The sequence below is a fragment of the Enhydra lutris genome, unplaced genomic scaffold (assembly GCF_002288905.1).
Source record: "Enhydra lutris kenyoni isolate GAN:26980312 unplaced genomic scaffold, ASM228890v2 scaffoldscaffold14, whole genome shotgun sequence".
Taxonomy (NCBI): Eukaryota; Metazoa; Chordata; class Mammalia; order Carnivora; family Mustelidae; genus Enhydra; species Enhydra lutris.
In genome coordinates, this window is record NW_019154098.1 from 22,355,027 (window position 1) to 22,381,585 (window position 26,559).

The window sequence follows — 26,559 nt, forward strand, 5'->3', positions numbered from 1 at the left end:
TGCAGAAGACCCCTGACTAGCTTGGAGTTTGTTCACATGAACAGCTCTCTTCTAGCTTATAGTCCATAGCTTTGAGTGAAGGGTCCTTTCCATCTTGATACCCAGCTCCTACCCTGGTGTGAGGAGTCTGGAGGTGATCAATAAATGACTGTTAGATGAGTAAATTATAAACCCAGGTTGGTTACTTTTAACAATCTAAAAGAAGATATGGCCATTCTCAGCATTGAACAGGGAATAAAGAGACACGTTGCCTTCCTCTGGACTTCACTCCATCTGGTCAAGGTCTTGGAAGTATTATGACCTATGAGGGTGGAAGGCCATGCATCAGTTCCCATCTTTCCCTTTGCATCAAAGTTGTTGACTGGATGGCATTCTCCAGTTCTTCTCTGAGTGGCAGTGTGCTTATGGACGATGAGAGTCAGGGTTCTTTGCCTCTGACATCCAGGTATCCTTGCAAAAATACCTTTGAGTGTAGGTGAGTTTTAGGATTTTGACCTCTGGAAGTACTTTGCTCCAAATGTTTATTGGTAGAAAAATCAAATCGCTCCAGATCCTTTCCACATATGGCACATATGAATCAACGTCTCACAATGGTTCTCACCTTGGCTGCACTCAGGGGTCACCTGGGAAGCTTTAAAACACATCGATCCCTGAATCAATTATTATTATTATTATTTTTTTTCATCCCAGAATTCTGATTTGATTTTGGGGTGTGGCCTTGACACAGGAGACTTTAATATTTCCCCAGTTGATTCTAATGTGCAACCGAGGTTGAGAATTGCTGATAATAGAGTATTAGTTTTAAATACTCAAAAAGGCTAGAAGTCTTAATAATGCATTAGACATTTTGTTTTACCTTAATATAGCTATTTTTGAACAGTTTTTCATGTAAAAATACTCCTAACGACTATCACTGGACTGCATAGAACAATATTTTTCTAGTGTCAGTGGTAGACCACCTGGAAAGCTTGTTTAATATGCAGAATTTTAGACCTTACCTGGGGACATTCTGATTCAGTACATTTGTGGTCAGTCCCCGAATCTGCATTTTAAACAGTGCAGCCATGTGATTCTTGTGCACACAAAACTAGATAAGCGATCGTGCCACAGACAGACAGCTAAGTAGGTTGAAACAGGTTGTGGTAGTTCCAACAAGGAGTGTGCCCTTTGGTGGTCTTATGTCCCTGTGTCATAGAAGAATAAGACCTCAAAGTATGGAGAAAATACAGGTTCCCATTTTCTTTGTAAATGTCTAAATAGTCTAGTTTGGGGGATGCAAATACAAATTGACAACAGTAAGAATTTTTGGGAAAAAAAAGTGTGAATCATCTGGAATGTCTTTCAATTTGTGCTTAAAAAAAAAAAAATCAGTCCTTGGTCCACAAATGTCTTCTAGGAATAGAAAAAATTTTAAGGCACCTAGTTACATTGGACAGATTTAAGAACACTCAGGATAACAAACTCTATGAGCTGTAGGACAAGCACACATTTTAGTTTAAGGCTGAAAGACTCCTCTATCTGGCTTAAACTTCCTTGGGAATTTAAGGAAATAAAATGAATTACTCAAACTGGAACTACGTCAAAATGTCAAGTTAACACATTTTGGCTTGTAATGGTGCCAAGGGATCTAGTGTTTGAATGATCAGGGCCTTAGGTTTCCAAATCATTTCAAAGATCATTTTATTACCAGGATGCTGGAGTTTTCATTTTATCTTATTTTCTTTGTTCTTTCTATCTGTGCTTTTACCCAGGTGAGGCTAACCAAGACCTGACAAGATCATACCATCACTAATTAAAACAGCTGCAGAGAAAGATGCCAACACAGAAGTCCACAAATTCAGAAAACATTTTTATAGTTTTCCCATGGAAATGAATAATGCATCTGGTTTTCTATAGACTCTTCTTGGGTTTTTTGAGAGTTGAATAACTCATTATTTAAGGTAGTAGGATAACTAAGTAAGAGTGAGAATCAGTGGACTGTGTTTGCCATCGTTTGTGTTTCTGGCAAATTTTCCTGATTGGTGCCTTTTTTCCCTAATATTTGTTACCTGCTCGATAACTTTGTCATGACTCTCACACCCAGTTCCTGGCTGCAGAGATGGGCTCATAACCTGGGTCAGTCTAATCTTAGTATCCCTGTATGCAACAGCTGGTCCAAAGGCTGGTTATAAGGCTCCAAGCTGTGTTAATCAGGGTCCGTTAGAATTCTCCACATAGAGTGGGAGAAGTGGCCCAGCTTTGGGGGTCGGGGTACAGAGAAGATGTAAAGGTGGAAAGCCTCATTCCCACTACTTGGAGAGAGCCTATTTGCAGTAGCAAGAATGGAGCAGAAAGCCAGCAGAAAGGAGAAGGCACTGAGAATCCTGGGCGTCGAACCTTGGTTCTAATTCCCACAGCCCGAGTTCCTGCAGTTTCTCGGATCCTGTGAGCTCTCCTCTAGCATCCTTTCTTTTGCTGCAGGAACTAATAAATCCCCTTTGGCTTAAGCCGGTTTGAATTGGGTTTCTAACATTTGCGACTGAAATTCTAACACAGATGAAAATGCCGTGTATCCTTTTACAGACCAGAAAACGGAGATTAACTTGCCTAGGGCCACATATCACAACAGGAATTGTGGCTTTCTGGCTCTTCAGTCTACTTACTGGCTTGCTCTGCCTCAAGAAAAAGCTGGACCTCTCAGGGTTAGTGGGGTCTAGTGTTTAATAATCCCTAAGACAGTCATCATTGGTCCCAAGCAGACTTGTGAGTGACTGGGTACACCAGCCTCAGTTCTGAGGGCTGAAAGTGCACTCTCAGAATTTGGGGCCACAGCCCTGTAGCTGAGCGTAGCTGAGCTAGCTGCACTGAGTACTGCCCCAAAGTGGAGATATGCTGCATAGAACTGAGGTCCAAAAGACGCAGTTTCCACGTTCCTTCCAAGAGTTGAGTTCCTGGCACCTTGAATGACCTAAGGCATTGAGTGTGACAGTTAAAAGGACAAAAAAACCATCTGGTTACAACAATTTTTGTAACTGCTTTATTATAGTCAATACCCAAGCACCAAATTTGTGACAGTAACCAGCACACTCCCATGCAAAGAGTGTACTAGTAATGAACATCTGTAACAACTTTGCATGTCCAGTTGGCCTTAGGCTAAATAAAATATAATACCCTTAGATACAGCAGATTTCTGAGGTAGACGAATGATCGGTCGCAATTCTTGTCCTTGTCCTAGCTTCGTATGCCTTTATCTTTGCTTGAAATGGCAGTGTGTCCCATTGTGGGCAGTTACCTCCTCAGCTGACTAACGCTGGGCTTACTCAGAACTGCTTTGACAGATGTAAGCTAGAGGGTCTGACGACGCCCCTGCGCACGGTTAGGCTTACTCTCTTATGCCTCTGCCACTTGGTGTAAGTGGGAATCTCTATAACCTAAAATGAAATTTCACCTATTTTTTGAATAGGCAGTATTCACATGACATAAATTTCAAAGGTACCAAAGGGCATACGGTGAAAAAGCAAGCATCTTCTTTACCCTCATCCTCAACCACCCAGGGTCCCCTCCCCAGAGAAAGCTGGTTTCCTTCCAGGTGCTTGTGTAACCTTCCTGAGAAACTGTGTCCTTATACAGGAGAAGTTGAATAGCAGTATTTATGGTTAAGTCAGAGCCAGGCAAGAGAGATAGAGGCTTCTGGATCAGTCTAAGAATCTTAATCCCTTATGTGAGGATGCATTATGATGAGAGAGACTAGCTCCTGCAGACAGACCTATGAAGGGCGTGGGATAGACCAACTACCAGTCTACAAAAGCACTTGTCATTAAGTGCTATCACTTTTAAAACTCTTAAAAATTTACTGTTTCCAAAAGGCACTAAAAATTAGTTTAGGGTGTACCTGAAGAATCAGGTTGGGTGTTGCTTCTTGGGCTAAAGCTGGGAGCACAGAAGCATATAGCTGTGATTTCAATTCATGCCAGACTCAAATGGTTTCGTTCTGCTCTGTTAGAGACAGGTCATTGTAGTTAAGACCCAACACATGAAACACATGGTAAAAGTAATTTTCATCTATTTATAGCAATATACAGGTTAACTAATTTCTCATTCTACCCTGTTTGGGACTCTACATTTAAAAAAATTGAGCTGAAATGGAGACTTACATATTTAATTTTAATTAGTTTGTACCACAGATAGACTGTACTTGATATTTTCATTTGCAAAAATGTTTAAACCTTTAAGTCTCCTAAAAGGGTAATAAAATGAGCAAAACAACTGTTGATCAAATTGAAAAATTTATTTACAAAACTTAATTACTTTGCTTAAAAAATTCAATTCATGAAGATTAACCAAAACATAAGCCCTATCAAAGTTTATTATAATAATCTTTCATAGAATCAATAGCTTAAAAAAAACTGCCAATGAATACTTTAATGTAAAATTACAATGTAAAAACAGGAACTTTAATTCTAGTGAGTAGAATAGAAGCAGATAAATAATCTTCAAAGGGAAAAAACACTTGGGGGTGGGGAATGGCATAACAAGTAAAGCAGGAAATTTAAATATCAGTTTAGTTCCTCATTGCCAACATGGCATTTATATCCCAGATGAGATTTCGTAATTGATCCATAATTTGCTTCAGCTGTTGATTCTTCTGTTTGAGTTTCTGTAGAAACAAAAGAATTTATCAAAAATGTTTCATGAATTATAGACCATGAAGTTATGAAGATTAAAATGTCATAAGTTAGAACTCTAATGATCCAGACAGAAATTAAGTTGAATATTTCCTTAACGTGGAAGGTCTCGATCCTCTTCTGGCCAGAAACCCTCTCTGAAAGACATGCTGAATTCTAATTCAGCCCACAGAGGCCTCTGGCTCCAGACCCTGACCCTTCCTTTCTGCTTCCACTCCCACCATCAAAAGAAAGTAACCTAAACATTTCATTGTTACAAAACCCAAGATACAGGTTTTCCAAGATGCAGTGTGACATAATGGTTAAGAGCGTAACCTCTAGAGTCGGATTCTCTGTGTTTATACTCCTCTGCATCAGTAACTAAATGTGTGACATTGGCCAAATTACATAACCTCTCTGTGCCTCAGTTTCCACATCAGAAAAGGGATAATAACTGAACCTACCTCACAAGAGTTGCTAAGAGGATTAAAAAATTTGAATGACAGAACTGTGAGAACTGGACCTGGCATATAAGGAAGCATTCAGTGAATGTTCCTTATAGATACTGAATGTAAAAAAAACTGTCAGTATAGGAAATAAAGTTGAATGAAAAGAAAATTCCTGATGCAACTGGGCTTTCAAAAATGTGGCAGAAGTCAATGGCCACAGCATGAAGTGTGATCCACTTCTGACTCTGAAAACTACAGACCCAGCGGCACAGTCTTGCACATAGTCTTGTTCACAACAGAGACGTGCTGGATCCCCTGAAGGCCCACAGCCCGCGGCCCACAGCTCCATGTCTCTGTATCTGGGCTGCTACTAGACCATGGTTTATTAATTTCTCTTTAAGCATCCTTCCTTCAAATCCTATGTGGCAAATGTCTGCTTAGGTAAAACAAAACAGAACTTGTGGTCAGAGTACTTACTAGTTATTAGAATAATAATATCATTCACTAATCTTTTAGAAACATTACATTAGGAAATAATATCATTAATTAGATAATTCTAAAGATACTATATTAAAATACCTCCAGATAAAGTAGTATATATGTTCATTATAGAGAGGCCTAAGAATCTTCATTTTGATTTCATTAAAGAGCCAACTAAGATGAAGTTAGTTACTCCTATTTTTCTAGAGTTAGACAAGTAATAGGAAGTAGCTGAAAGGGAGGACTGAGAAACTCTTACTGGAAAACAGAAAAACAATTTACATAAGTTGTAATGTTCAGTATTAAATTTAATTCCTATTTGAGAAGGGAACTAGTACAACACAGATAAAACAACAGGCCTGTGCAGTTTAGCGTTTCATGAAGCTCCCTTTAACGCTGTTTGGGGGAGGAAGGTACCATTGGAATTTTAGTGACTTAGTCTCCTTGTTCAGCCTTCAGATGGCCCATCTTCTGGGCTTTGCTGTCAGAAGTATGTGGCAGTTATTGAAGTCACTGTGTACAGAAGGTCATCAAATGGACCCTCATAGCTGGGTGAGATGAGGGACGACCAGATGGCCAGTACCAAGCCCATGAGGTTCTCTGCATCCTAGAGAGCCAGAGACGGATCCTTCTGCCAGCAGGCAAGGGTACCCGCACAGAGAGGGCTAGAAGAGTGGAGGTGCTCTACGGTTTCCTGGGAGGCTGGAAACCTCAGTCCCAGTTCTAACTTGGCCTCTAAAATTCCTCCTCGGTTTTCTCATGAGATGGCATCGTATATAACTTACGGGGCCCCTGCCGGTTCTACTTTCTGTACACCCAGACCGAAGAGGACAGTCAGTTATGCAGACACATGTGCTGAAAACCAGTTACGTTTAGTTGAGTGAACTAATTACTGGTGTCAACACGGTTCAGAGTCAGCTGCCCGTCACACTGAGCCATCACTTGCCCTGCTAGCTGTGAGAGAGAGACTACAGCTCCTGCGACCTCCCCTGTCAAACCTAACTTTTTTAGGGAGAATGGAAAAGAGCTACTGAGTAAGAATAAAAGGAAGAGAAACAATATGAGATTTTAAAAAGTCTTATTTGAATTAGTACCTTTTGACATACTTTGAATATGCTTAAACTTTTAGGTTTCACAGCTTTTCTTTGGAATGGAATTCTAAGCCTGTAACACTTTCTGTTCTACATTGAGGGTATATTATGTCCCAGGCTCTGGGTTAGGCATTGTGAGGAGAGGAAAATGAATAAGGAACAGTCCCTGCCTTGAAGAAAGTCTGCATCGAGGAGGAGGAAGAGAACGCCCACATGACCAGATTGTCTAACCTGGTAATGCCGATGCTGTGTAACCCAAAGAGAGAAACACTGCCTCCTACTGGTAATGTCAGCAAACAAAGGGCCTAGAAAAACTGGTCGTCAGCAATAGTGGAAGGGGGAGAAACTTGAGCTTGGTAGTGGGCAATAGGGACCCATTAAACTTCTCAAAGAAAAAATATGATTTAATCTTGAATGAGACAGGTTAACTGGACAAACGTGTGGGAAAGATTCTCCTGAATCATTTCGGTGGTGAAAAAAATCTGTGTCCATGGAAAAGAAGAAGGAGGATTGATTTAAGTTTTAAAAACTGAAAACCATTCAAAGGCCAAATCTAGTGAAATAAGCTCAATGGTCACATTTTTGGTATAAATTATTAGAAGCAATAAAATTATATTTTTGGGTAGTTAAAAATATACTTTAGGGGCACCTGGGTGGCTCAGTGGGTTAAAGCCTCTGCCTTCGGCTCAGGTCATGATCCCAGGGTCCGATGTGGGGCTCTCTGCTCAGCGGGGAGCCTGCTTCCTCCTCTCTCTCTCTCTGCCTGCCTCTCTGCCTACTTGTGATCTCTCTCTGTCAAATTAAAAAAAAAAAATATATATATATATATATATATACTTTAAAGTCAATATCAAAACTGGTCCAATGATTTCCATTATGGATGTATCACTGGCATAAATGGGTCATTTAACCAATAGGATTGCTTTTAAAGTAATACTCATTTGGAAATATAAATTCTAATATACTTGTTTAAAAAAATTAGCCTCATTCTTAAAAGAATTAAGTAAGAGAAATAAAAAAATGTAGGGTATTTTCAAGGTAATATTCAACTCTAGGTAACAGTAATTAAAAAAATATGTATTTTGCAGCACTTGGAAAGTTTTTCTCAAAGATGCCACAAAGTTTTAAATTAAAAAATTAGCATACAAGTAAGATACCTAGAGCCAAAACACATCATGACACTGTCAACAGCAAAGCTGACAGTTATGCTTATTAGTGGTTAAATTGTAAATAAATTTTCATGACATGATACAGGATTTAATATATACAGTCTTGCCCCTGATTGATTTTAACAGAGGTTGACAGCTGCTATTATCAAAATCCATCAGCTGTGCCTAATTTGTTACATTAACAGGTGAATGTGTAAGTAGAGCAGACACTTAAAAAATATATTTATGTTATCATGCCATGTAATTTAATATTCATATAAAGGCTGTGACTGTTGGTCAAAAATGCTTTAATTTCTAAGTGCAGGGACTCAATTATATGTCAGCCCTGTACAAAATACCCACATACCTCTTTCATTTTTCTATCAACAAAAGAGTTTAAGCAAAACAGAACTCATTCTGATCCCCTTCAAACATACAGTCTTAAACAAGTATTTAGTCTTTTTGAGTATTAGGGTTTATAGATTCCAGAATGTATGAAAAGAAAATGAGAAGTATTTAAATTAGCCAAAAATCTGACTATTGGAACTAGGACATCCTATAATCTCATGATTTCTATCAAATACTGATGACAAAATTTTGTGCCCCCAAATGTCATGGCCTATGGTAAGTATTGGTGGTATGTATATTGTTATAAGTCAGACCATATCTTAAATAGTAAACACACTATCAGTGTGTTGTTCTGTATAATTTTAAGTACACAAAGATGTGATGATATTTTGAAAATGAATGAAAGTTAACTGAGGGGTACCTAAAGCTACTTATTTTATGTAGCTTTTTTAGAATAAAAATAATGTATACACTATAATAAATTTTTGAGTATTTTTAATTGAATGCCAAGAATACAATTTTATTCCTGCTATATAGATCCATAAAGCAACTTAATCATTTAAAATAAGCAAATATCAATGTACTAAAAATATGGTCTGACTTTTTTAAAGTTTTTATTTAAATTCCAGTGTCTTTTGGGAGGGAGGTTTTTCTTTTTTTTGGTAAATATCTATCTATCACAACGAATGGGTACATGAAAGTGTGCTGCTTGAGAGTCTTCTGTGTCTTCTATCCTCAGAGAAGACACTTACCCATTTGTGTGAAATGTGCACAGTGGTAGACAACACATCTGACTGATTCATGGCAGAAACTCCCACACTTACAATGATAGTTGGCACAGAGCAGGTACTCAAATATATGAATATTTTAATATTCAATTAAAAAAACCCCAAGAGCCAAATCAAAAGCTTTCTAAATCCCAGAAGAGAAAAAACAAGGAAAAAAAATGCCCCTAGCAATCATTTTTAAGCTTGTTCTTTGTTTTCCAGTTAAATATGGTCTGTTGGTATTAAAAAAAAATATATATGGCTACCTTTAAAAATTATTCATTTTAATATTCTGTATCAAATTACTTTGATGTGTGTTACTAGCTCAGATTGCTGTGAACCTTAAAGTTCTACCACCACCTAATAATTTAAAAAATCTGTGTAACAGGTAAGAGAATTGATAAAAATAGACAAAAGGAATATAAAAATTTAATTTTATGAATACAGATATTGATAAGTAGTTGAAAATTAAATCAAAGAATTTAAACTTTTTTTTAGTAGCATCTGTGTGATTAAATAGATTAGGACAACATTTTACCATCTGCAGGCAGTTATTAAGAAAACATACTTCAGAGAAACATTCAGGTGTGTGAGTCATCAAGGCAGAAAAATATATCCATTGGTCATGACCTTACTCAGTGCTATAAAAATTTCTAATTATATATTTTAATCTTCTAGAAGGGAAGTACAAAGTTGGAAGAAAAGAATAAATAATGTTAGTAGCAATAATTATACATAACTTTATTAAGAGTCAAAATATGTGTCACATTCATTTCACATTTACAATGTTTTATTTAAGGAATGAGTTAAAAACATCTTTAGGTTAAAAAAATCCACTTTGCATGGTTTTTAGCTATTTAATCTCTTCTGTCTTTATTTTTTGGATTTCAGATTGTGTTAACCAAATCTTAGTCTTCCCCCCTCCTTTTTTAAAAAAAAAAAAACCTCTTGTTTACTATATAATTTTTTAGTCCTGTTTCAAAATATATTAACAGTTCCTAGGAAGTAAGAGGGAGCTATGAGGCCATCAAATGAGGACTTCCCCTGCCACTCAAGATACTTTACCCCTAAATTCTCTTAAAAAAGAAAAAAATCCTATAGAAATATAGGGCTAAGCTTTAAGTCTGTTCAATTAAAACATCTAAATAGATTCTTTCTTCTTTGTAATAACCTTCAATTCAATATGTTAACTAAAACAAGTTTTACCCCCAACTTAGAAGCACTTGTAACAGCAAAATCAGCAGATTCAAATGACTTAATCAAAGAAAGAGTCCTTAAATGCCTGAAGTATAAATGGGAACACAAAATCTGAATATGGGCTTTTATTCCGTAAACAGACAAATCTTCAGAAATACTGTCTATGTATTCTGTGTATTGATATCAACTTATTGCTGATAAACACTGTGGACTAAATACATGTGTTTATCTCTTCTTTTTCTCAAAACCCTAATAAAACGGCAGGAGAGAAATGGAAAAACCTATAATCCTATGTGGAGAAAAATGATCAGAAAGGAGACAGTAGCAGATGTGAGGTGGTAGTTGAAGAGGAAAAGTAGAAGGGGAGTGGTAAATGACTTGGGGGACACTACAGGCCAGGTGGATTCAGGGACAGTACTGCTGAGAACAGGGCTGCTCCTCCATGGAGACAAGACGGATGCCATGGCAACAGCACCAGGGAGGCCTGGGGATAAAAACTGGAGGAACAGCTGAAAGTGCTCCAGGGATGAGCAAGAGCGCCAGGTGCTCACTCCTACTCCTCATGAGGTGACAGTGCTCTCTCCCTGTGCCCTGCCTCACCTCTAAGGATTAGGAAAGGTTTGTTTCCTGTGAAACTAACCACAATGGCTGTGGATTCAGTGCCCCCAGCATAGCAGAAGGCAAGAAGACAAGAACATATCTCTCTGTGTAGGGCACTGGAAGATTCTTTACTGAAGAAACCGAACAGCCTTAAAAAAAAAAAAAAAAAAAAAAAAACAACCCTCAGAAAATGATAGTTGGGGGTCTCCCCCCCCAAAAAGCCAACTTGCTTCCCAAACTCAACATGATTAAGTCTACTCACAAAGCCTATTATTATTAGCACTTTCTAGTGTCTCATTCTTAAATATAAATGGCTCACGATGAAGCATCAGAGTTCATCAGATCTTTTAGAGCCTCCATCTGGAAAGACAACAAAATGAAGTAGATAGTGGTTGCAGTCTATGGCACATGACCTGTTTCTGTAAGGCCTGTGAGCTAAGGATGGTTTTTACATCACAGCAAAGATCACATATGTCCCACAAAGCCTAAACTATTTATTATTTGGTCCTTTAAAGTTTGCCAAACCCTATATGAGAAGATTATGGAAGAACACCTTCAAACTTCTGAGGGAAATTAATCTGCAACATAGAATTTTATAGCCAGCCAAACTATCAAATGGACAGCTATGGGAGGACTACAATTTAAGTCCATACATTCCTTCTGAAGAAGGCTGATGTATGTCCTTTACCAATAAAGCAGCAAACCAAGAAAGAGGAAGATAAGAGGCCTAGGAAACAGTGAAGCCAACAGAAGGGGTGAAGGAAACCCCAGGACGGTGCTGAACAGCACACCTAGAGAGCACTTAATCAGACCTAGTGAGAAGATGGAAGTCTAGGGAGACTAAATTGCCTGATAATTTTGACTCTGTGGAAAAGTCAGAAGAAAGCACTGAGATGCTATCCCAGATGCATAAAGAACCAAAATTTTTTTTTAAAAATTACAGAAATTATTAACTCCAGGAGGACAAAAAATTGTTCAAGGAAATGTGACCCTAGTTTACTATGTGGCTAAGTAATAAACAATATTTATGTGCCTTAATAATACAAACAGAATATTTATTGAACCCCAATTATGATATAACTGTATTGAAAAGATGGGGGGAAAGGAAAGTATATGGTGGGTCCAGGAGAGAGAGACTTAAAGAAAGCTAAATCCTCAAGTGGGGAAAGAAATTTTTTTATACATCTTATCCTTTGAATCAATTATACCCTTCCCTTATACCCAATTTTACCCTTCACAAAATTCTAAATCAATAGCTAATGGGATTTTTTTTTATTATACACTCTCAAAGTATTGTTCTATTCTGATTCTATGAAAGATCTTTTAAAGAAAATAGTTATTTCTAAGACATCAAACTGGAAAAAAAAAGAAAAACTCAGAGAAATAAAAGGTGAAATGAAACATATATTTAGAAAAATTTTATCTTTCTTAATTTACACAGACTTTTTCCCCTAAAATAGCATAAAATCTTCTATGATAGAGAACTATGTCACATGCTCTGAAGTCAAAATTACCACTATAACAGTTTTATTTATATACATATTTCACTGTGTCTTATACAAAATATCCTTATTACAGAGAAAAATAACAGAGTACATCTATTGTGAATTAATGCATAAATTATCAACAGAAACCTATAACACTTAAAAGAAATGAAGGCCTCATTCTCTAGACTACCGAACACCATTTATTCTTCAAGACATAAAAGTTCCCAATTCCCTTCTCATTTCCTACAGATTTCTTACTGTAAGTTCTTTATGCTCATTCACTACTGTCAAATTTGCTTGAAATAGTCTTATTTTGTATTTTTTCCTTTTACGAAAAAAATGAAAATTTTCTAAAATCCAGCTTTTTCCTTTCTCCTGTGTTTTGATATACATTTTTTCCTCTTAATTTTCCAGTATTTTGTTTTTCAGGTCTATTTTCAACTCTGAATTAATTTTGACATAGGGTATAATATAAAAGCTTGATAATATCCTCCCAGAGTTTCATTTTTTTTTTAAAGATTTTATTTATTTATTTGACAGACAGAGATCACAAGTAGGCAGAGAGGCAGGCAGAGAGAGAGGAGGAAGCAGGCTCCCTGCTGAGCAGAGAGCCCAATGTGGGGCTCCATCCCAGGACCCTGGGATCATAACCTGAGCCGAAGGCAGAGGCTTTAACCCACTGAGCCACCCAGGCGCCCCACAGAGTTTCATTTTTAAAGACAAATTTTCCACACAGTCTCTCTTTGGACATAATAAATTCTCATATGCAAGAGGAAGACTATTTTTCTGGCTATTATTTTACTAATCTGTCTATTCTTATACCATTATTTCATAATTATTGCTTTTTATAATATTCTCCACATGTTTTAATTTTTGAAGCAAAGGGTTCTGTTTTATTACTCTCATGAGCATTTTCTTTGATATTTTAGTATGTTTCACACTCATAAAAATTCCAGTTTGGATTTGTTTTTTCATTGGTATTGCATTAAAATCTTATTATTTTGTGTACTTTCAAGAGAATTCAGATTCAAGACTGGCATTTTTAGAATATTTATTGCCCACACAAAAACTTTATGTGTTCTTTTAATTATTCAAAAGTTCTTTTATGTATCATAATAAGTTCACATATATCATTGATAATTCCTATTTAATATTTGTTGTTGCAATTGTGAATAGCATCTTATAATCTAATTGGTTTACAGCATTATAAAGAAAGTGGTATCATTCATATCAAGCCCTTTTGTCAAATTCTAAATGATTCTAGTTAATCAATTTTCTTTGAGCTTAAACCAGCTTGAGTTCTAATATTATGTACAAATTTAACAAGCTTGTGAATAATACTATAACTCCTGTTTCCCAAAGTTTGTTTCCATTTCCTGTCTTTTTGTTCTGACTACAGCTTCTAAAGTAATAATAAACAGTGGTGTAAGGCATCTTATTTTAGGCCCATTTTTAACAGAACTAGTTCTTTATTTCACCTGTATGAAAATGTTGCCTATTTATCTGAAATAAGTTTCTTTAAAGACTAATAGTTTTAAGTGTTCTTTGAATCAGTAACAGTTGAATGCTATCAAATGTCTTCTAGATCTGAGAAAAAAATTTTTTTCCAATTTGATCTACTAACATTACGCATTATACGTAAACTAAATTATCCTCATCTACCTCCAAAAACCCTTTTCAGCTGCCCTGGATTAACTGTTAATACCCTGATGAATTCTATTAACTAGAATTAAGAATATCAGGATCGGGGCGCTTGGGTGGCTCAGTGGGTTAAAGCCTCTGCCTTCGGCTGGGGTCATGATCCCAGGGTCCTGGGATCAAGCCCCACATTGGGCTCTCTGCTCAGCGGGGAGCCTGCTTCCTCCTCTCTCTCTGCCTGTGTCTCTGCCTACTTGTGATCTCTGTCAAATAAATAAAATCTTGAAAAAAAAAAAATCTTGAAGAAAAAAAAAGAATTTCAGGATCAAAGCAGTGGCAGAAGGGTGTGTATTTGTAAGTGAGTTAGTGAGACTGGTAGTTTAATTTATTGTGCTCTTTGTTAGGTTTTGGTAAGCGTGGGCCATATTTCCATAGAATGAACTGATAACTTTCCTTATATCTCTTTGTTTCACGAGAACTCTCTGAATATTATCTACTAAATTTCCAAAAGTATTTATAATAAATACATTCAAGTTAGGAACTTTGGCAAGATGGAGGGGTGGTGTTGGCTAATGCTTTGATAACTCTCAATTTCTTATTCAGGTGTTGAGATATCCACACTTTCTATTTGTAAATTTTTATCATTTGCTGCTCCAAATATGCTATAAGCTAGAAAGGTAGAATTCTGCCTAGAAAAAGAAAAAAGTAAATGAGTTGTGTCTGAGTGCCTCTGAAGCTTTGCTAAGAGTTTTATGGCATGATTCTACGATCTCTCTTTTGATTATTCAAGCAGCATTTCTGCTTACCTTTTTAGTTCTTGGTTATACTCTAACTAGGTTACATTTGCCACAGAAACAACTTCGTGTAATTCTAGAATCCAAACTATGTCTTTGAATTACACAGTTTCCCTAGTAATTTTTATCTATAATTCTGAAATATAAAATACACAGGCTAATAACTCACTTTATTTACTTCAGCAATTTCTCGCCTCTCTTCACTAGCAAAACGAGGTGGGCCAGCCCGATCGTCATTCTTTGAGCCATCTTCTTCCACATACGGAATTAGTTGCTGGGAGTGACAGACAAGACTTAAAGTTAGAAACATGATGCTAAGTTTCCAATTACACTGGTATACAAAGTCTCTCTGATTAAGGTTAATTTTTATCCTTTTCTTTTAGTAGTATATAAATGTATTGTAATTCAGGTGATGGCCTAAAATAACAGCATTACAAGTTTATCATTTCAGTACCTACTGTACATTATTTTCAAGTTTCTTTTGCAAAACAGATCTTGTAACATTAGTTGTTACATGCAGTTAAGTAATATCCTATCCACTTAATCAGCAAATATTTAATTTTCAGATACTGGGTGAGATACAGCAAAAATGATGAGATGTGATACTTGCCCCTAAAAAACTTACAGTCCATTGATAGAACAGGTTTTTCTTTTCATCTATACTAGAAAGAAAAGAACTTCACGGATGTGCATTATATAAATGTCACTTACTTTGCTATCTAGAACCTCAGTGTTCATGCAAATTTCTAAGTTAAGAGGTCTTAACTTCTTTTAGTTGGGAGAAAGTTTTTTGTAGGAGAAAAAAATTTATATAGCAATGGAACATCTAGCAGAATTATAATGAAATATGTATGGTTTATGATAAGGTTTATTTGAAGCCCCTCAAATGTTAGAGAGATTTCAGGAATCATCTGGTCTCTACCATCTTTTATCGACAGTGCAGGAACAGGCCAGAGGTAAACAAATGGTACACGCAGGAGTCATCCGGCCAAACCTCTTCAAATTCTTGGGACAAATACAAACTTGTCCACATCACAACCACACTTTCTTCCTGTCGATGCAGAGCTATCCTCCCTCCTGAAGATGATTAATTTCCATTCCCGTGTTCTGATTTCTTCATCCTCCTGTCTTAAATATTTATCTTCTTGCCCCCAACGTCTCCCCACTATTTTCTTCCTGTATAATCTAAACACTTCTGGTTTCTCATTTAAACTTTTTTCTCCTTTTCCCCTTTTTTTCCTTTCCTTTCCCCAAAACCCTTGACACCAACCCTCCTTCCATCTACTGTTTTCCTCTCTTTATGAAAGCTTTTTGAAAGATGGATATCCACTTGTTAGCTCCAGTTCCTTGCTGTGTAATCTTCAACCCATTGCAACCTAACTTCTTGTTGCTAACAAACATTTCAACAAAGTTCTGCTTATATATACCAACAATTTTCCTCTAGTAAAATCTACTGGACAATTTTCATTCCTTTTTTCCTTGCGTCCTCTCCAGCATCTGACAATGTCGCCCACATTTTTTATCTTTCTCCTGTATCTTTGACCACTTTTCAGGCCATTTTGCAGTTTATTCTTTCCTCTGTACATCCCTTACATGCTGATCACGCAGAACGGAAGCACTTGTCACTTGAAATTGTCCTCCATTTGTAGTGAGAGAACATCCAAACCTTCCCTGCTACTTTTGTGGGCAGAGACAGAACTTGTCAACAGGAAAGGGCCACCTATTAAAAATATTATATACCTAGTGAACTAAAACATGTCTGTAAACCCAAGATTAAGTTTAAGAAATATATTTTCAAACAAAAGTGATTCCACCAAGCTAGTCTAAATTAATAATGATGAAAACATAGTATTTCATCTGTAGAGAACTTCTTGAAAACCATTTTAAGAGTATTTTACAATGCTATTAAAACTCTTACTAAAAAAAAAAAAAAATCATGCACTGGTTTAATTAATTAGACCCTGGCAGCAATAATAAAAACTGCAATAGACCTCTCTTTCCTCCCTACAACAAAAATTCACTACAGGGTTGGATGTTCAAATCTACAAAGTAGTAATGTGACAAGATAGTACTAATTCTATGCATATATATCATAGTTTCCTCTTCTCTCATCAAAAGTAAATAACCAATATACATCAAAATCTGAAAATATTGTGAAAAGAGAAGGAGAAAAAGGAAAAAATTACAAATGTCTGGCATCTTACATTCACCCTCCCTCTCCCACTACAACTTGCCTCCACTGGGATGGGATCCATCCCTCCACAGTTTTCGTTGCATTTGTCATAGACCAGTCTCAGCTTCCTGAAGAGAATAGAAAGTTGGCGAAGATGGTCTTGGAGCTTTGCTAGCCGGTCTTGATACGTTCCAGTATGGTAAGTGACACCATTTGGCAGCTGATCAGGCAAAACAAAAACAAGAAAAATACGAAGTAACGACAATCAAGATTTTCTAGAAGTAAAAGCTAGCAAAGCAGAAATTCTTTTTAAGTACTGCGTAAAAGCAAACTGTTCTTTACAATTAATCAAGAGTAATTTTTGAAGGATTTAAGAGTAATACTCAGTCATTTGTTAGCTCTTTTGTGTAGTGTTTCGGTGCTGTAAGATAGCCCCAGAAAAAACTTCACAATAGGCCTCTCCGACCAGTCGAAATACTTTCCCTTCTAATTTTTGAAGTAATTATAACTTTAAAAATAACACCATATGACAAACCATAAGAGACTCTTAATCTCAGAAAACAAACTGAGGGTTGCCGGGTGGGGTGGGGGTAGGGAGAGGATGCTGGGGTTATAGACATTGAAGAGACTATGTGCTTTTATTTTTTTATTAACATATAATGTATTATTAGCCCCAAGGGTATGGGTCTGTGAATCGCTAGGTTTATACTTCACAGCACTCACCATAGCACATACCTTCCCCAATGTCCATAACCCCACCACCCTCTCCCTACCCCGCTCCCCCTAGCAACCCTCTGTTTGTTTTGTGAGATTAAGAATCTCTTATGGTTTGTCTCCCTCCCAATCCCATCTTGTTTCATTTATTCCTTTACCAAACCCCCAACGTTGCCTCTCAGCTTCCTCATATCAGGGAGATCATATGATAATTGTCTTTCTCTGATTGACTTATTTCGCTAAGCATAATACCCTCTAGTTCCATCCATGTCGTCACAAATGGCAAGATTTCATTTCTTTCAATGGCTGCATAGTATTCCATTGTATATATATACCACATCTTCTTTATCCATTCATCTGTTGATGGACATCTAGGTTCTTTCCATAGTTTGGCTATTGTGGACATTGCTGCTATAAACATTTGGGTACATGTGCCACTTCAGATCACTACGTTTGTATCTTTAGGGTAAATACCCAGTAGTGCAATTGCTAGGTCGTAGGGTAGCTCTATTTTCAACTTTTTGAGGAACCTCCATGCTGTTTTCCAGAGTGGTTGCACCAGCTTACATTCCCACCAACACTGTAGGGGGGTTCCCCTTTCTCCACATCCTCACCAGCATCTGTCATTCCCTGACTTGTTAATTTTAGCCATTCTGACTGGTGTGAGGTGATATCTCATTGTGGTTTTGATTTGTATTTCCCTGATGCCATTCACTCATATTCTTAACTGGAGGATTAAAGTGCCTTAAAACCAAGACACTAACTACTATCCAATAGCTAGAAGATCAGCCTGTTTTTCTAAACTTCAGTTTACTCTTTTTTTTGTAAACAGATGGGGTAGGAATGTGAACAAAGGTGCATGGTAGAGTACTTGGAAAAAAAAGGAAACAGGAAACACTATCATTACAAGTAGATAAACCGTAAACATGAAAAAAAAAAAAGACGGGGAAGGCCTACATATAGTTGATAGGAGATATAACAGGGAGATCAGCTTGAATAATTATTTTCTTCTTTTTTATCATTTCCAAATTCCCTGATCTAGAAGCTATAGCACAGTAATGAACATGAGGGAGACAAGGTACCTCTCAGAATATAAGTTATAATAGTGCCTAAGATCTCCTGATATAAACCCACAGTATACATGTTTAGCTGAAAAGCTCATCAATAATCATCTTACTCTTGAATCCTAATAAAGATCTGTATATATATGATCACACCCCTTGACACCAAAAGGCTAAAATTCAATATCCAGTCTTAAATAGAAAATACTGAATAAAAATCCCTCAGCACTAAAAAATACATTTATCTCAGTTAAAAAGTCAGCACCATGATTAATGTGGAAACAGTAAAAGCATCCTCACTGAAGTCAGGAATGGAACAGGAAGTCTACGAAGACCACTAATACTACTAGTGAACACTGTTCTGAAGGCAGTGGCCAAAGCAATTAGAAAAAAAAGAAAAAGCTGAAACATTAAAAAGGAAGTAGTATAATAATCACTATTTATGGATATGATATGATAAGGTGCTATTATCAACAAAGGTAGTCAAGAGAGGCTACAAATTTGATACAGAGAAAACAGCTTTGTGTTCAAATATGGAAACAAATGAAAACGAGAAAGGAAAAAGATGCCATTTACAAAAGCAGCAATAAAGATAAAATATCTAGTAGACTTTAAACGTTTCAAAATATAGATCTTGGATATCAGCCCCTTGTCTGTAGTGTCATTCCTGAATATCTTTTCCCATTCTGTGGGTTTCCTCTTTGTTTTATTGACTATTTCCTTTGCTGTGCAGAAGATTTTGATCTTGATGAAGTTCCAAAAGTTCATTTTTGCTTTTGTTTCCTTTGGTTTTGGAGACCTAACTTGAAAGAAGTTGCTATGGCTGATGTGGAAGTGGTTACTGCCTATGTTCTCCTCCAGGATTTTGATGGATTCCTGTCTCACACTGAGGTCTTTTATCCATTTCAAGTTTATCTTTGCATATGGTGTAAGAGAATGGTTGAGTTTCATTCTATATATAGCTGTCCAGTTTTCCCAGCACCATTTACCGAAGAGACTGCCTTTTTTCCACTATGTATTTTTTCCTGCTTTGTTGGGAAGATTATTTGGCCATAGAGTTGAGGGTCCATCTCTGGACTCTCTACTCTGTTCCATTGGTCTATGTGTCTGTTTTTGTGCCAGTACCATGCTGTCTTGATGATCACAGCTTTGTAGTAAAGCTTGAAATCAGGCAACGTGATGCCCCTAGCTTTGGTTTTTGTTTTGTTTTGTTTTGTTTTTCTTTTTCAACCCTTCCTTAGCAATTAGGGGTCTTTTCTGGTTCTATATGCATTTTAGGATTGTTTGTTCCACCACTTTGAAAAATGCTGATGGAATTTTGATTGGGATGGCATTAAAAGTATAGAATGCTCTGTCGTATAGACATTTTAACAATGTTTATTCTTCCGAGCCATGAGCAAGGAATGCTTTTCCATCTTTTTGTGTCTTCTTCAATTTCTTTCATGAGTGTTCCGTAGTTCCTCGAGTACAGATCCTTTACCTCTTTGGTTAGGTTTATTCCCAGGTATCTTACGGTTCTTGGTGCTATAGTAAATGGAACTTACTCTCTAATTTCCCTTTCTGTATTTTCATTGTTAGTGTATAAGAAAGCAACTGATTTCTGTGCATTGATTTTGTATCCTGCCACATTACTGAATTGCTTTATGAGTTCTAGTAGTTTGGGGGTCAAGTCCTTGGGTTTTCCATATAAAGTATCATGTTATCTGTGAAGAGAAAGAGTTTGACTTCTTCTTTGCCAATCTGAATACCTTTTATTTCTTTTTGTTGTCTGATTTTTGTTGCTAGGACTCCTAGTACTAGAAGTACTATGTTGAAAAATAATGGCAAGAGTGGGCATCCTTGACATGTTCCTGATCTCAGTGGGAAAGCTGTCAGGTTTTCCCCACTGAGAATGATATTCGCTGTGGGTTTTTCATAGATAGATTTTATGAAGTTGAGGAATGTTCCGTCTATCCCTATACTTTGAAGAGTTTTAATCAGAACAGATGCTGTATTTTGTCAAATGCTTTTTCTGCATCAATCAGCGGACCATGTGGTTCTTCTCTCTTCTCTTATTGATTAGTTCTATCACATTGATTGATTTGTGAATGGTGAACCACCCTTCCATCCCAGGGATAAATCCCACCTGGTCATGGTGGATAATCTTTTTAATGTACTGTTGGATCCTATTAGCTAGGATCTTGTTGGGAATTTTGGCATCCATATTCACCAGGGATATTGGTCTGAAATTCTACTTTTTGATGGGCTCTTTGCTTGGTTTTGGGATCAGGGTAATGCTGGCTTCATAGAAAGAGTTTGAAAGTTTCCCTTCTGTTTCTATTTTTTGAAACAGCTTCAGGAGAATAGGTATTACATAAATTATTATTATATAAATATCTATATAAATATAGATGAAAACTTAAAATACTTCACAGGGACACAAAAAAGATTTGTGTTCTTGGTTAGTAAGACTCAACATCACACTGGGGCACCTGGGTGGGTCAGTGGGTTAAAGCCTCTGCCTTCGGCTCAGGTCATGATCCCGGGGTCCTGGGATTGAGCCCCGCATCGGGCTCTCTGCTCAGCAGGGAGCCTGCTTCCCTTCCTCTTTCTCTGCCTGCCTCTCTGCCTACTTGTGATCTCTCTCTGTCAAATAAATAAATAAAAATCTTAAAAAAAAAAAAAAAAGACTCAACATCACACTGATGTAAAGTCTCTCTAGGTTCAGTCAACCTAAGAAAACCCTAACAGGTTTTTCTCAGAACTAATCAAGCTGATTCTAAAGCACAGGTGGAAAAATAAATAAGGACATTCAGGGAAACTTTGGAAACAAGTGTGAACACATTACAGAGTCACAATAAATGTAAGAATGTTTGGGATTACTACATAAAAGACAGGCAGCCAAATGGAATAGAGCATCCAGAAATAGATTCTTTTGTATAAAGTAGCATCTGAAATCAATGGAGGAAAGAAAGCGAATTACCCTTTTAAAAAAAAGTAGGGCTGGGGCGCCTGGGTGGCTCAGTGGGTTAAGCCACTGCCTTCGGCTCAGATCATGATCTCAGGGTCCTGGGATCGAGTCCTTCATCGGGTTCTCTGCTCAGCAGGGAGCCTGCTTCCCCCCCCCCCCCCCCCCCCTGCCTGCCTCTCTGTCTACTTGTGATCTCTCTCTGTCAAATAAATAAATAAATAAAAAATCTTAAAAAAAAAAAAAAAAGTAGGGCTGGGGCCATACCTCACACTTTATAGAAGGATAAATTCCATATGGATCTAAGTTTTAGATGTAAAACTTGAAACAAAACCCAGAAATCTTCCTGATTGTGGAATGGGAAAAGTCCTTCCTTACTAGACAGAGAACATGACAGTCCTCAGAGACTGATAAATTCAGCTGCCTTAAAAAATACTTATGTATGGCAGAACTTAAATAAGCAGGGCCAAAGGGCAAACAACAAACCAGGGAAAAGAAATACTTGGAAGTTCCATCACATAGAGCAAGTTTGTCTGATATGGAAATAGCCAAATCTTATAAAAAGATTGATCTTTCTATCTATATAGATATGAACAAGCAGCTAGCAGAAAAGGAAATATAAATGATTCATAAATATATGAAGAGATGCTCAAACTCACTCAAACTAGAAGAAATGGAAAGTAGATTTTCATCTATCACATGATCCGAGGTCCAGAAATATAACTCTCTATTAGTCAGAGCCTGGTTGTTGGTCTTGGTTAGGACATGGTAGCAGAGGGTGATACAACCCCCATGGAGGGCAGTTCATCGAAATTTACCTAATTACAGAAGCACAAAGTTGTTTCTAAGAATTTATCCTACAGGTATAGTTGCACACTATAGGAGGTTATTGCACACTCTGTAGGAGGTTATTCACTGCAGTCTAATAGTGAGAGATTAAAAGCAATCCAAATGCCTAGAGAACTGGTTGAATAAATTACAGTATTTCCATTCAGTGTATTACTGTATATATACCTTAAAAGGAAAAAGAAATATATTCTGGACAAATAGGAATAAACTCCAAAATAAACCAAAATGAAAAAGGAAGGTGCAAAGTGTTGTGTATAATACACTATTATTGGTGCAAAAAGGGAAAAAAACGAAAGAACAAACATGCACTTTTGCTTAAGTGTGCATAGAATATCTGAAGGGATACATAAGAATAGTAATAAAAAGCACTAACATTCATTGCCTGTGGAAAGGGGTTAGACAACCAGCAGACAGGGATGGGAGGGATAAAGTTCACTGTAATGTTTCCCCTTTTAATTTCTGAATTCTGATTATATATTAATTTTTTTTTAAGATTTAAAGGATAACAAAACCAAAGCAGTATTTTCTTATTCAGGGAATCTTAACCTGGGACCTAGCAATCCTTGAATAAAATTCACTCTCAAAATTTCCCCCCCTCAAATTTTACTCAGAATATATACATGGGCATTCTTCTCAGAAGAGAATCTATGCTTTTCATCAAATTCTCAAGAGGTTCATGGAGACCTAATAAATAAAGAACCATTTCTCTAAAACAAACACTTAGAAATAATCTCAGTGGTTTGCATTTATGGCACTTCATCCTTCTGGATGAGTAATATAGAAGATAATTTAAAAATTTTTAATAGTTTAAAAATGTATTAAGAAATGAAGGCTCACACTGTTGTTCTTTTTCAGCCAATAATGACATGCCTCAAATGGTCTTACATGAGTTAAACCACAGAATTCACAATGTTAAGAGGCCCAAAGAAGTAACTACCATAGTCCCTTACAAGTTGATTTTGAATATATGTCCACATGTAATCAACTTATTGATAATACTTTGTTGAAAGAGTTTGGTTCTTTTATAAATTTATATATATATATATTATATATAGTATATGTAATATACAAATATATAAATTTAATATATATTAAATGTATATTATATATAATATTATAATATTATTATATCTCTGTTAATCATACAAAGTGTTGGACAGCAAGTTAGTATTAAAAAGAGAGTAGGAAGGGGGTGCCTGGGTGGCTCAGTGTATTAAAGCCTCTGCCTTCGGCTCAGGTCATAGTCCCAGGGTCCTGGGATCGAGCCCCGAATTGGGCTCTCTGCTCACCAGGGAGCCTGCTTCCCTCTCTCTCTGTCTGACTCTCTGCCTACTTGTGATCTCTGTCAAATAAATAAATAAAATCTTTAAACCAAACCAAACCAAACCAAACCAAACAAGAGAGTAGGAAGAACCACTAGTTATATGTGTATTGCTAAATTTAAATAGAAAAAAATTTAAATTCAGTTAGCCAACGTATAGTACATCATTAGTTTTTGATATAATGTTCAATGATTCATTAGTTGCTTATAACACCCAGTGCTCATCACATCACATGCCCTCCTAAATGCTCACCAACTGAGTTAACCCATCCCCTCACACACCTCCCTTTCAGCAACCCTCAGTTTGTTTCCCAGAGTCAAGAGTCTATATGGTTTGTCTCTCTTATTTCTTCCTCTTCAGTTCTCTCTTTAAGCCCGTTTCCTTAACTGTAAAATGAGGATAAAAAGACTTCTTAGAACCATTCTTACAACAGTGTGCCTGACCAAGGAAAGTACTTGATAAATGTTATCGGTAAGATCTACTAGTCCTAATTCAGTACTTTGCATATAGCAGGGTAAAAATAAATATTTACTAAATTCTGAAAAATCATTTAATCCTACTTTAGTCACTTTTAGATATTAATCTATTAATTTAAAAAATGACTGCTAAAGATTTCATATCTTCCTTTGGATCCCCTTTGTATTGTGTTTCACACTGGCATATTTATACGGTTAAGATTTCAACGCACCCGAATTACTTTTACAGTGCACCCACTGAAATCAGAGTTGTAAGCATCTGAAGACCTGGTTTCAAATTTATCCCGTCACGGAGTAGCTTTGGACAAGTCACTGTACCTCTCTCTGGCAGAACCCTCATAACACAAGAATGATATCCACATCACATAGTAGTAAGATAAGTAATAAGATAAGCAAAATGGTGTTGGAACAAGTGGATATCCAAATGCAAAAAAAATGCACTTGGATCTGTAAGAAAATAAAGTCAATGTGCATTATAGACCTAACACTATAAAACATCCGGAAGAAAAAAATTGAAGAAGTTTGTCACTTTGGGTGAGGCAACGATTTTTTAGGTATGACACCAAAAGTAAAATCTGTAAAAGAATAAATCGATAATTTCAATTCCATTAAAATTTAAAATGTCTTTTCTTCAAAAGGCCATGTGAAGGGAATGAGAACCCACAGACTGGGAGAAGGAATCCGCAAAGCAGAAAGACATTCACTAACAAGTGTTGTCAAGATAAGGAGTATCTGGACCCCTCAAACACTGCTGGTGGGAATTTAGAATGGTGCGACCACTTTGGAAAAGTTCTTTAAAATGTTAGTTATTTGCCATATGACCCAAGAGTTCCACTCCTAGGCATCTGTGCACTCTAGAAAAATGAAACGTGTTCACACAAACATTTGTTAGGCAGACATTCATAGCATTATTTATAATGGCTGCAAAATTGGGACACAGCCCAAATGCCTATCGACAGATGAACAGTTACAGAAACTGTGACATAGTCACACAGTGGAACACTATTCAGCAATCAAGAGGAATGAACTACTGATACATCCTGTGTCAAAAGAGCCAGACCCAAAAAACAAAACAAAACAAAAACTACATAGTGTGTGATTCTATTTATACAAAACTCTAGAAAATACAAACGAACTTATGGTGCCAGAAAGCAAATCAGAAGTTGTCTGCGGATGGAAGGGCCAGAAGTAAAGATTTCAAAGGGGCATGCGGAAACTTTTTGGGGTGGTGGTGGTGGATGATGGTTTCCTAAGTATATACATATGTCAAAACTACGTAAATATATTTAATTGTATGTCATTTATACCGAAATAAAAATGTTAGCAGAAAAAAATTAGCAGAATCTGAATTCTTCAGAATCCTGAGACCCTCAGAAACTATTTTGCTTGAGAACAAGATGAAAGCTAAGGCAGTCTAATGAGGTTAAATGGTGAGAAACCCACCTTTACCCTGAAAGGTACAAGAGTTTGCCTAGGAGCTAGAGAATCCGGGAGAATGTAAAAAATGAGGCCTCAGTCTTGGAGAAGTCCTCTCTGGAAAACACCTTTACATCACAGATCGTGGGGACAGGCGCATCACTGGGGAACACTTCTGAATGCAAATGAGGCGATCCTATAATTAAGTTTTGCCCAGAACAACCCCGCGGGCGCCCAGGGGACCCACGTAACCACTGAACCAGAAGCATCCCGCTCTCTCCACGCACAGCCAGGAACGCGCGCGCCTTCCTTCCCACCTGCATGTTCCTTAGGAGCTGGAAGATCTCCATGGTGCGGTACACGATGTCCTGCACCGTCTCCTGCCCGATTCGGCAGAGAGACGCCGTGTTGACCTCCCGGGCGGCCTGCTGAGCCTGCGGCCCGCCGAAGGGCCCCGGCGCCATTCCCGACGCCGCCAACGGAGGGGTGGACATGGCGACGCTGCGGCCTTAGGCCAGCGGAGCCTGAGAGTAAGCGTCAGGGGCCTCGCCCGGCGCTGGGCTGCCGCCGGCCTCCCGGATGAAAGGTGCTTCAAAGACTCCGGCGGCCTGATTTCAAAACAGCGGCCGGGACTTCCGCCCACCGTGACGTAACGCGTCATCCTAACGTCACGGGGACCGCCCACTTGGTAGCCCCTGGGAACGTACCTCGGCACAAAGCTGGCCGCGATTGGACCGGACGCCCCCGTGGGGGCGGGACGGAGGAGTAGAGTAGCCAATCCCCGCCAGCACTTGTGCCAGGGGGCGGTGCTCGTGCGGTGAGGCGGATGGGCTTTTCCGGAGAGCTTTCCAAGAGTCTGTCTGTGCTTGGAATACCGGAGAGAGCTCTTGTTCTGTGTTAGCTCGCTTGCTGAGCTAGTCCTCATAACAAGCCTGTGAGGTCTGCGCTATTATTATCCT

At 37.5% G+C, this 26,559-nt stretch overlaps 1 protein-coding gene across 3 annotated transcripts; it reads right to left on the minus strand.

Moving 5' to 3' along the window:
- Positions 1 to 4,252: 4,252 nt before the first annotated feature.
- Positions 4,253 to 26,264, minus strand: LOC111146663 (mediator complex subunit 30). Of its 3 annotated transcripts, none has more exons than XM_022502307.1 (4): positions 25,918 to 26,264; positions 16,877 to 17,035; positions 14,812 to 14,916; positions 4,253 to 4,636 (listed from the first exon to the last, which is right to left on the minus strand). In XM_022502307.1, the coding sequence occupies exons 1-4, from the start codon at positions 26,092 to 26,094 to the stop codon at positions 4,541 to 4,543; spliced, it is 537 nt and encodes a 178-aa protein (XP_022358015.1). In that variant the 5' UTR covers positions 26,095 to 26,264; the 3' UTR covers positions 4,253 to 4,540. The 3 variants fall into 3 exon arrangements, with proteins under 3 accessions (XP_022358015.1, XP_022358017.1, XP_022358016.1); XM_022502308.1 differs by lacking the exon at positions 4,253 to 4,636 and adding an exon at positions 5,482 to 5,525; XM_022502309.1 differs by lacking the exon at positions 14,812 to 14,916 and having other exon boundaries at positions 4,269 to 4,636.
- Positions 26,265 to 26,559: the final 295 nt, after the last annotated feature.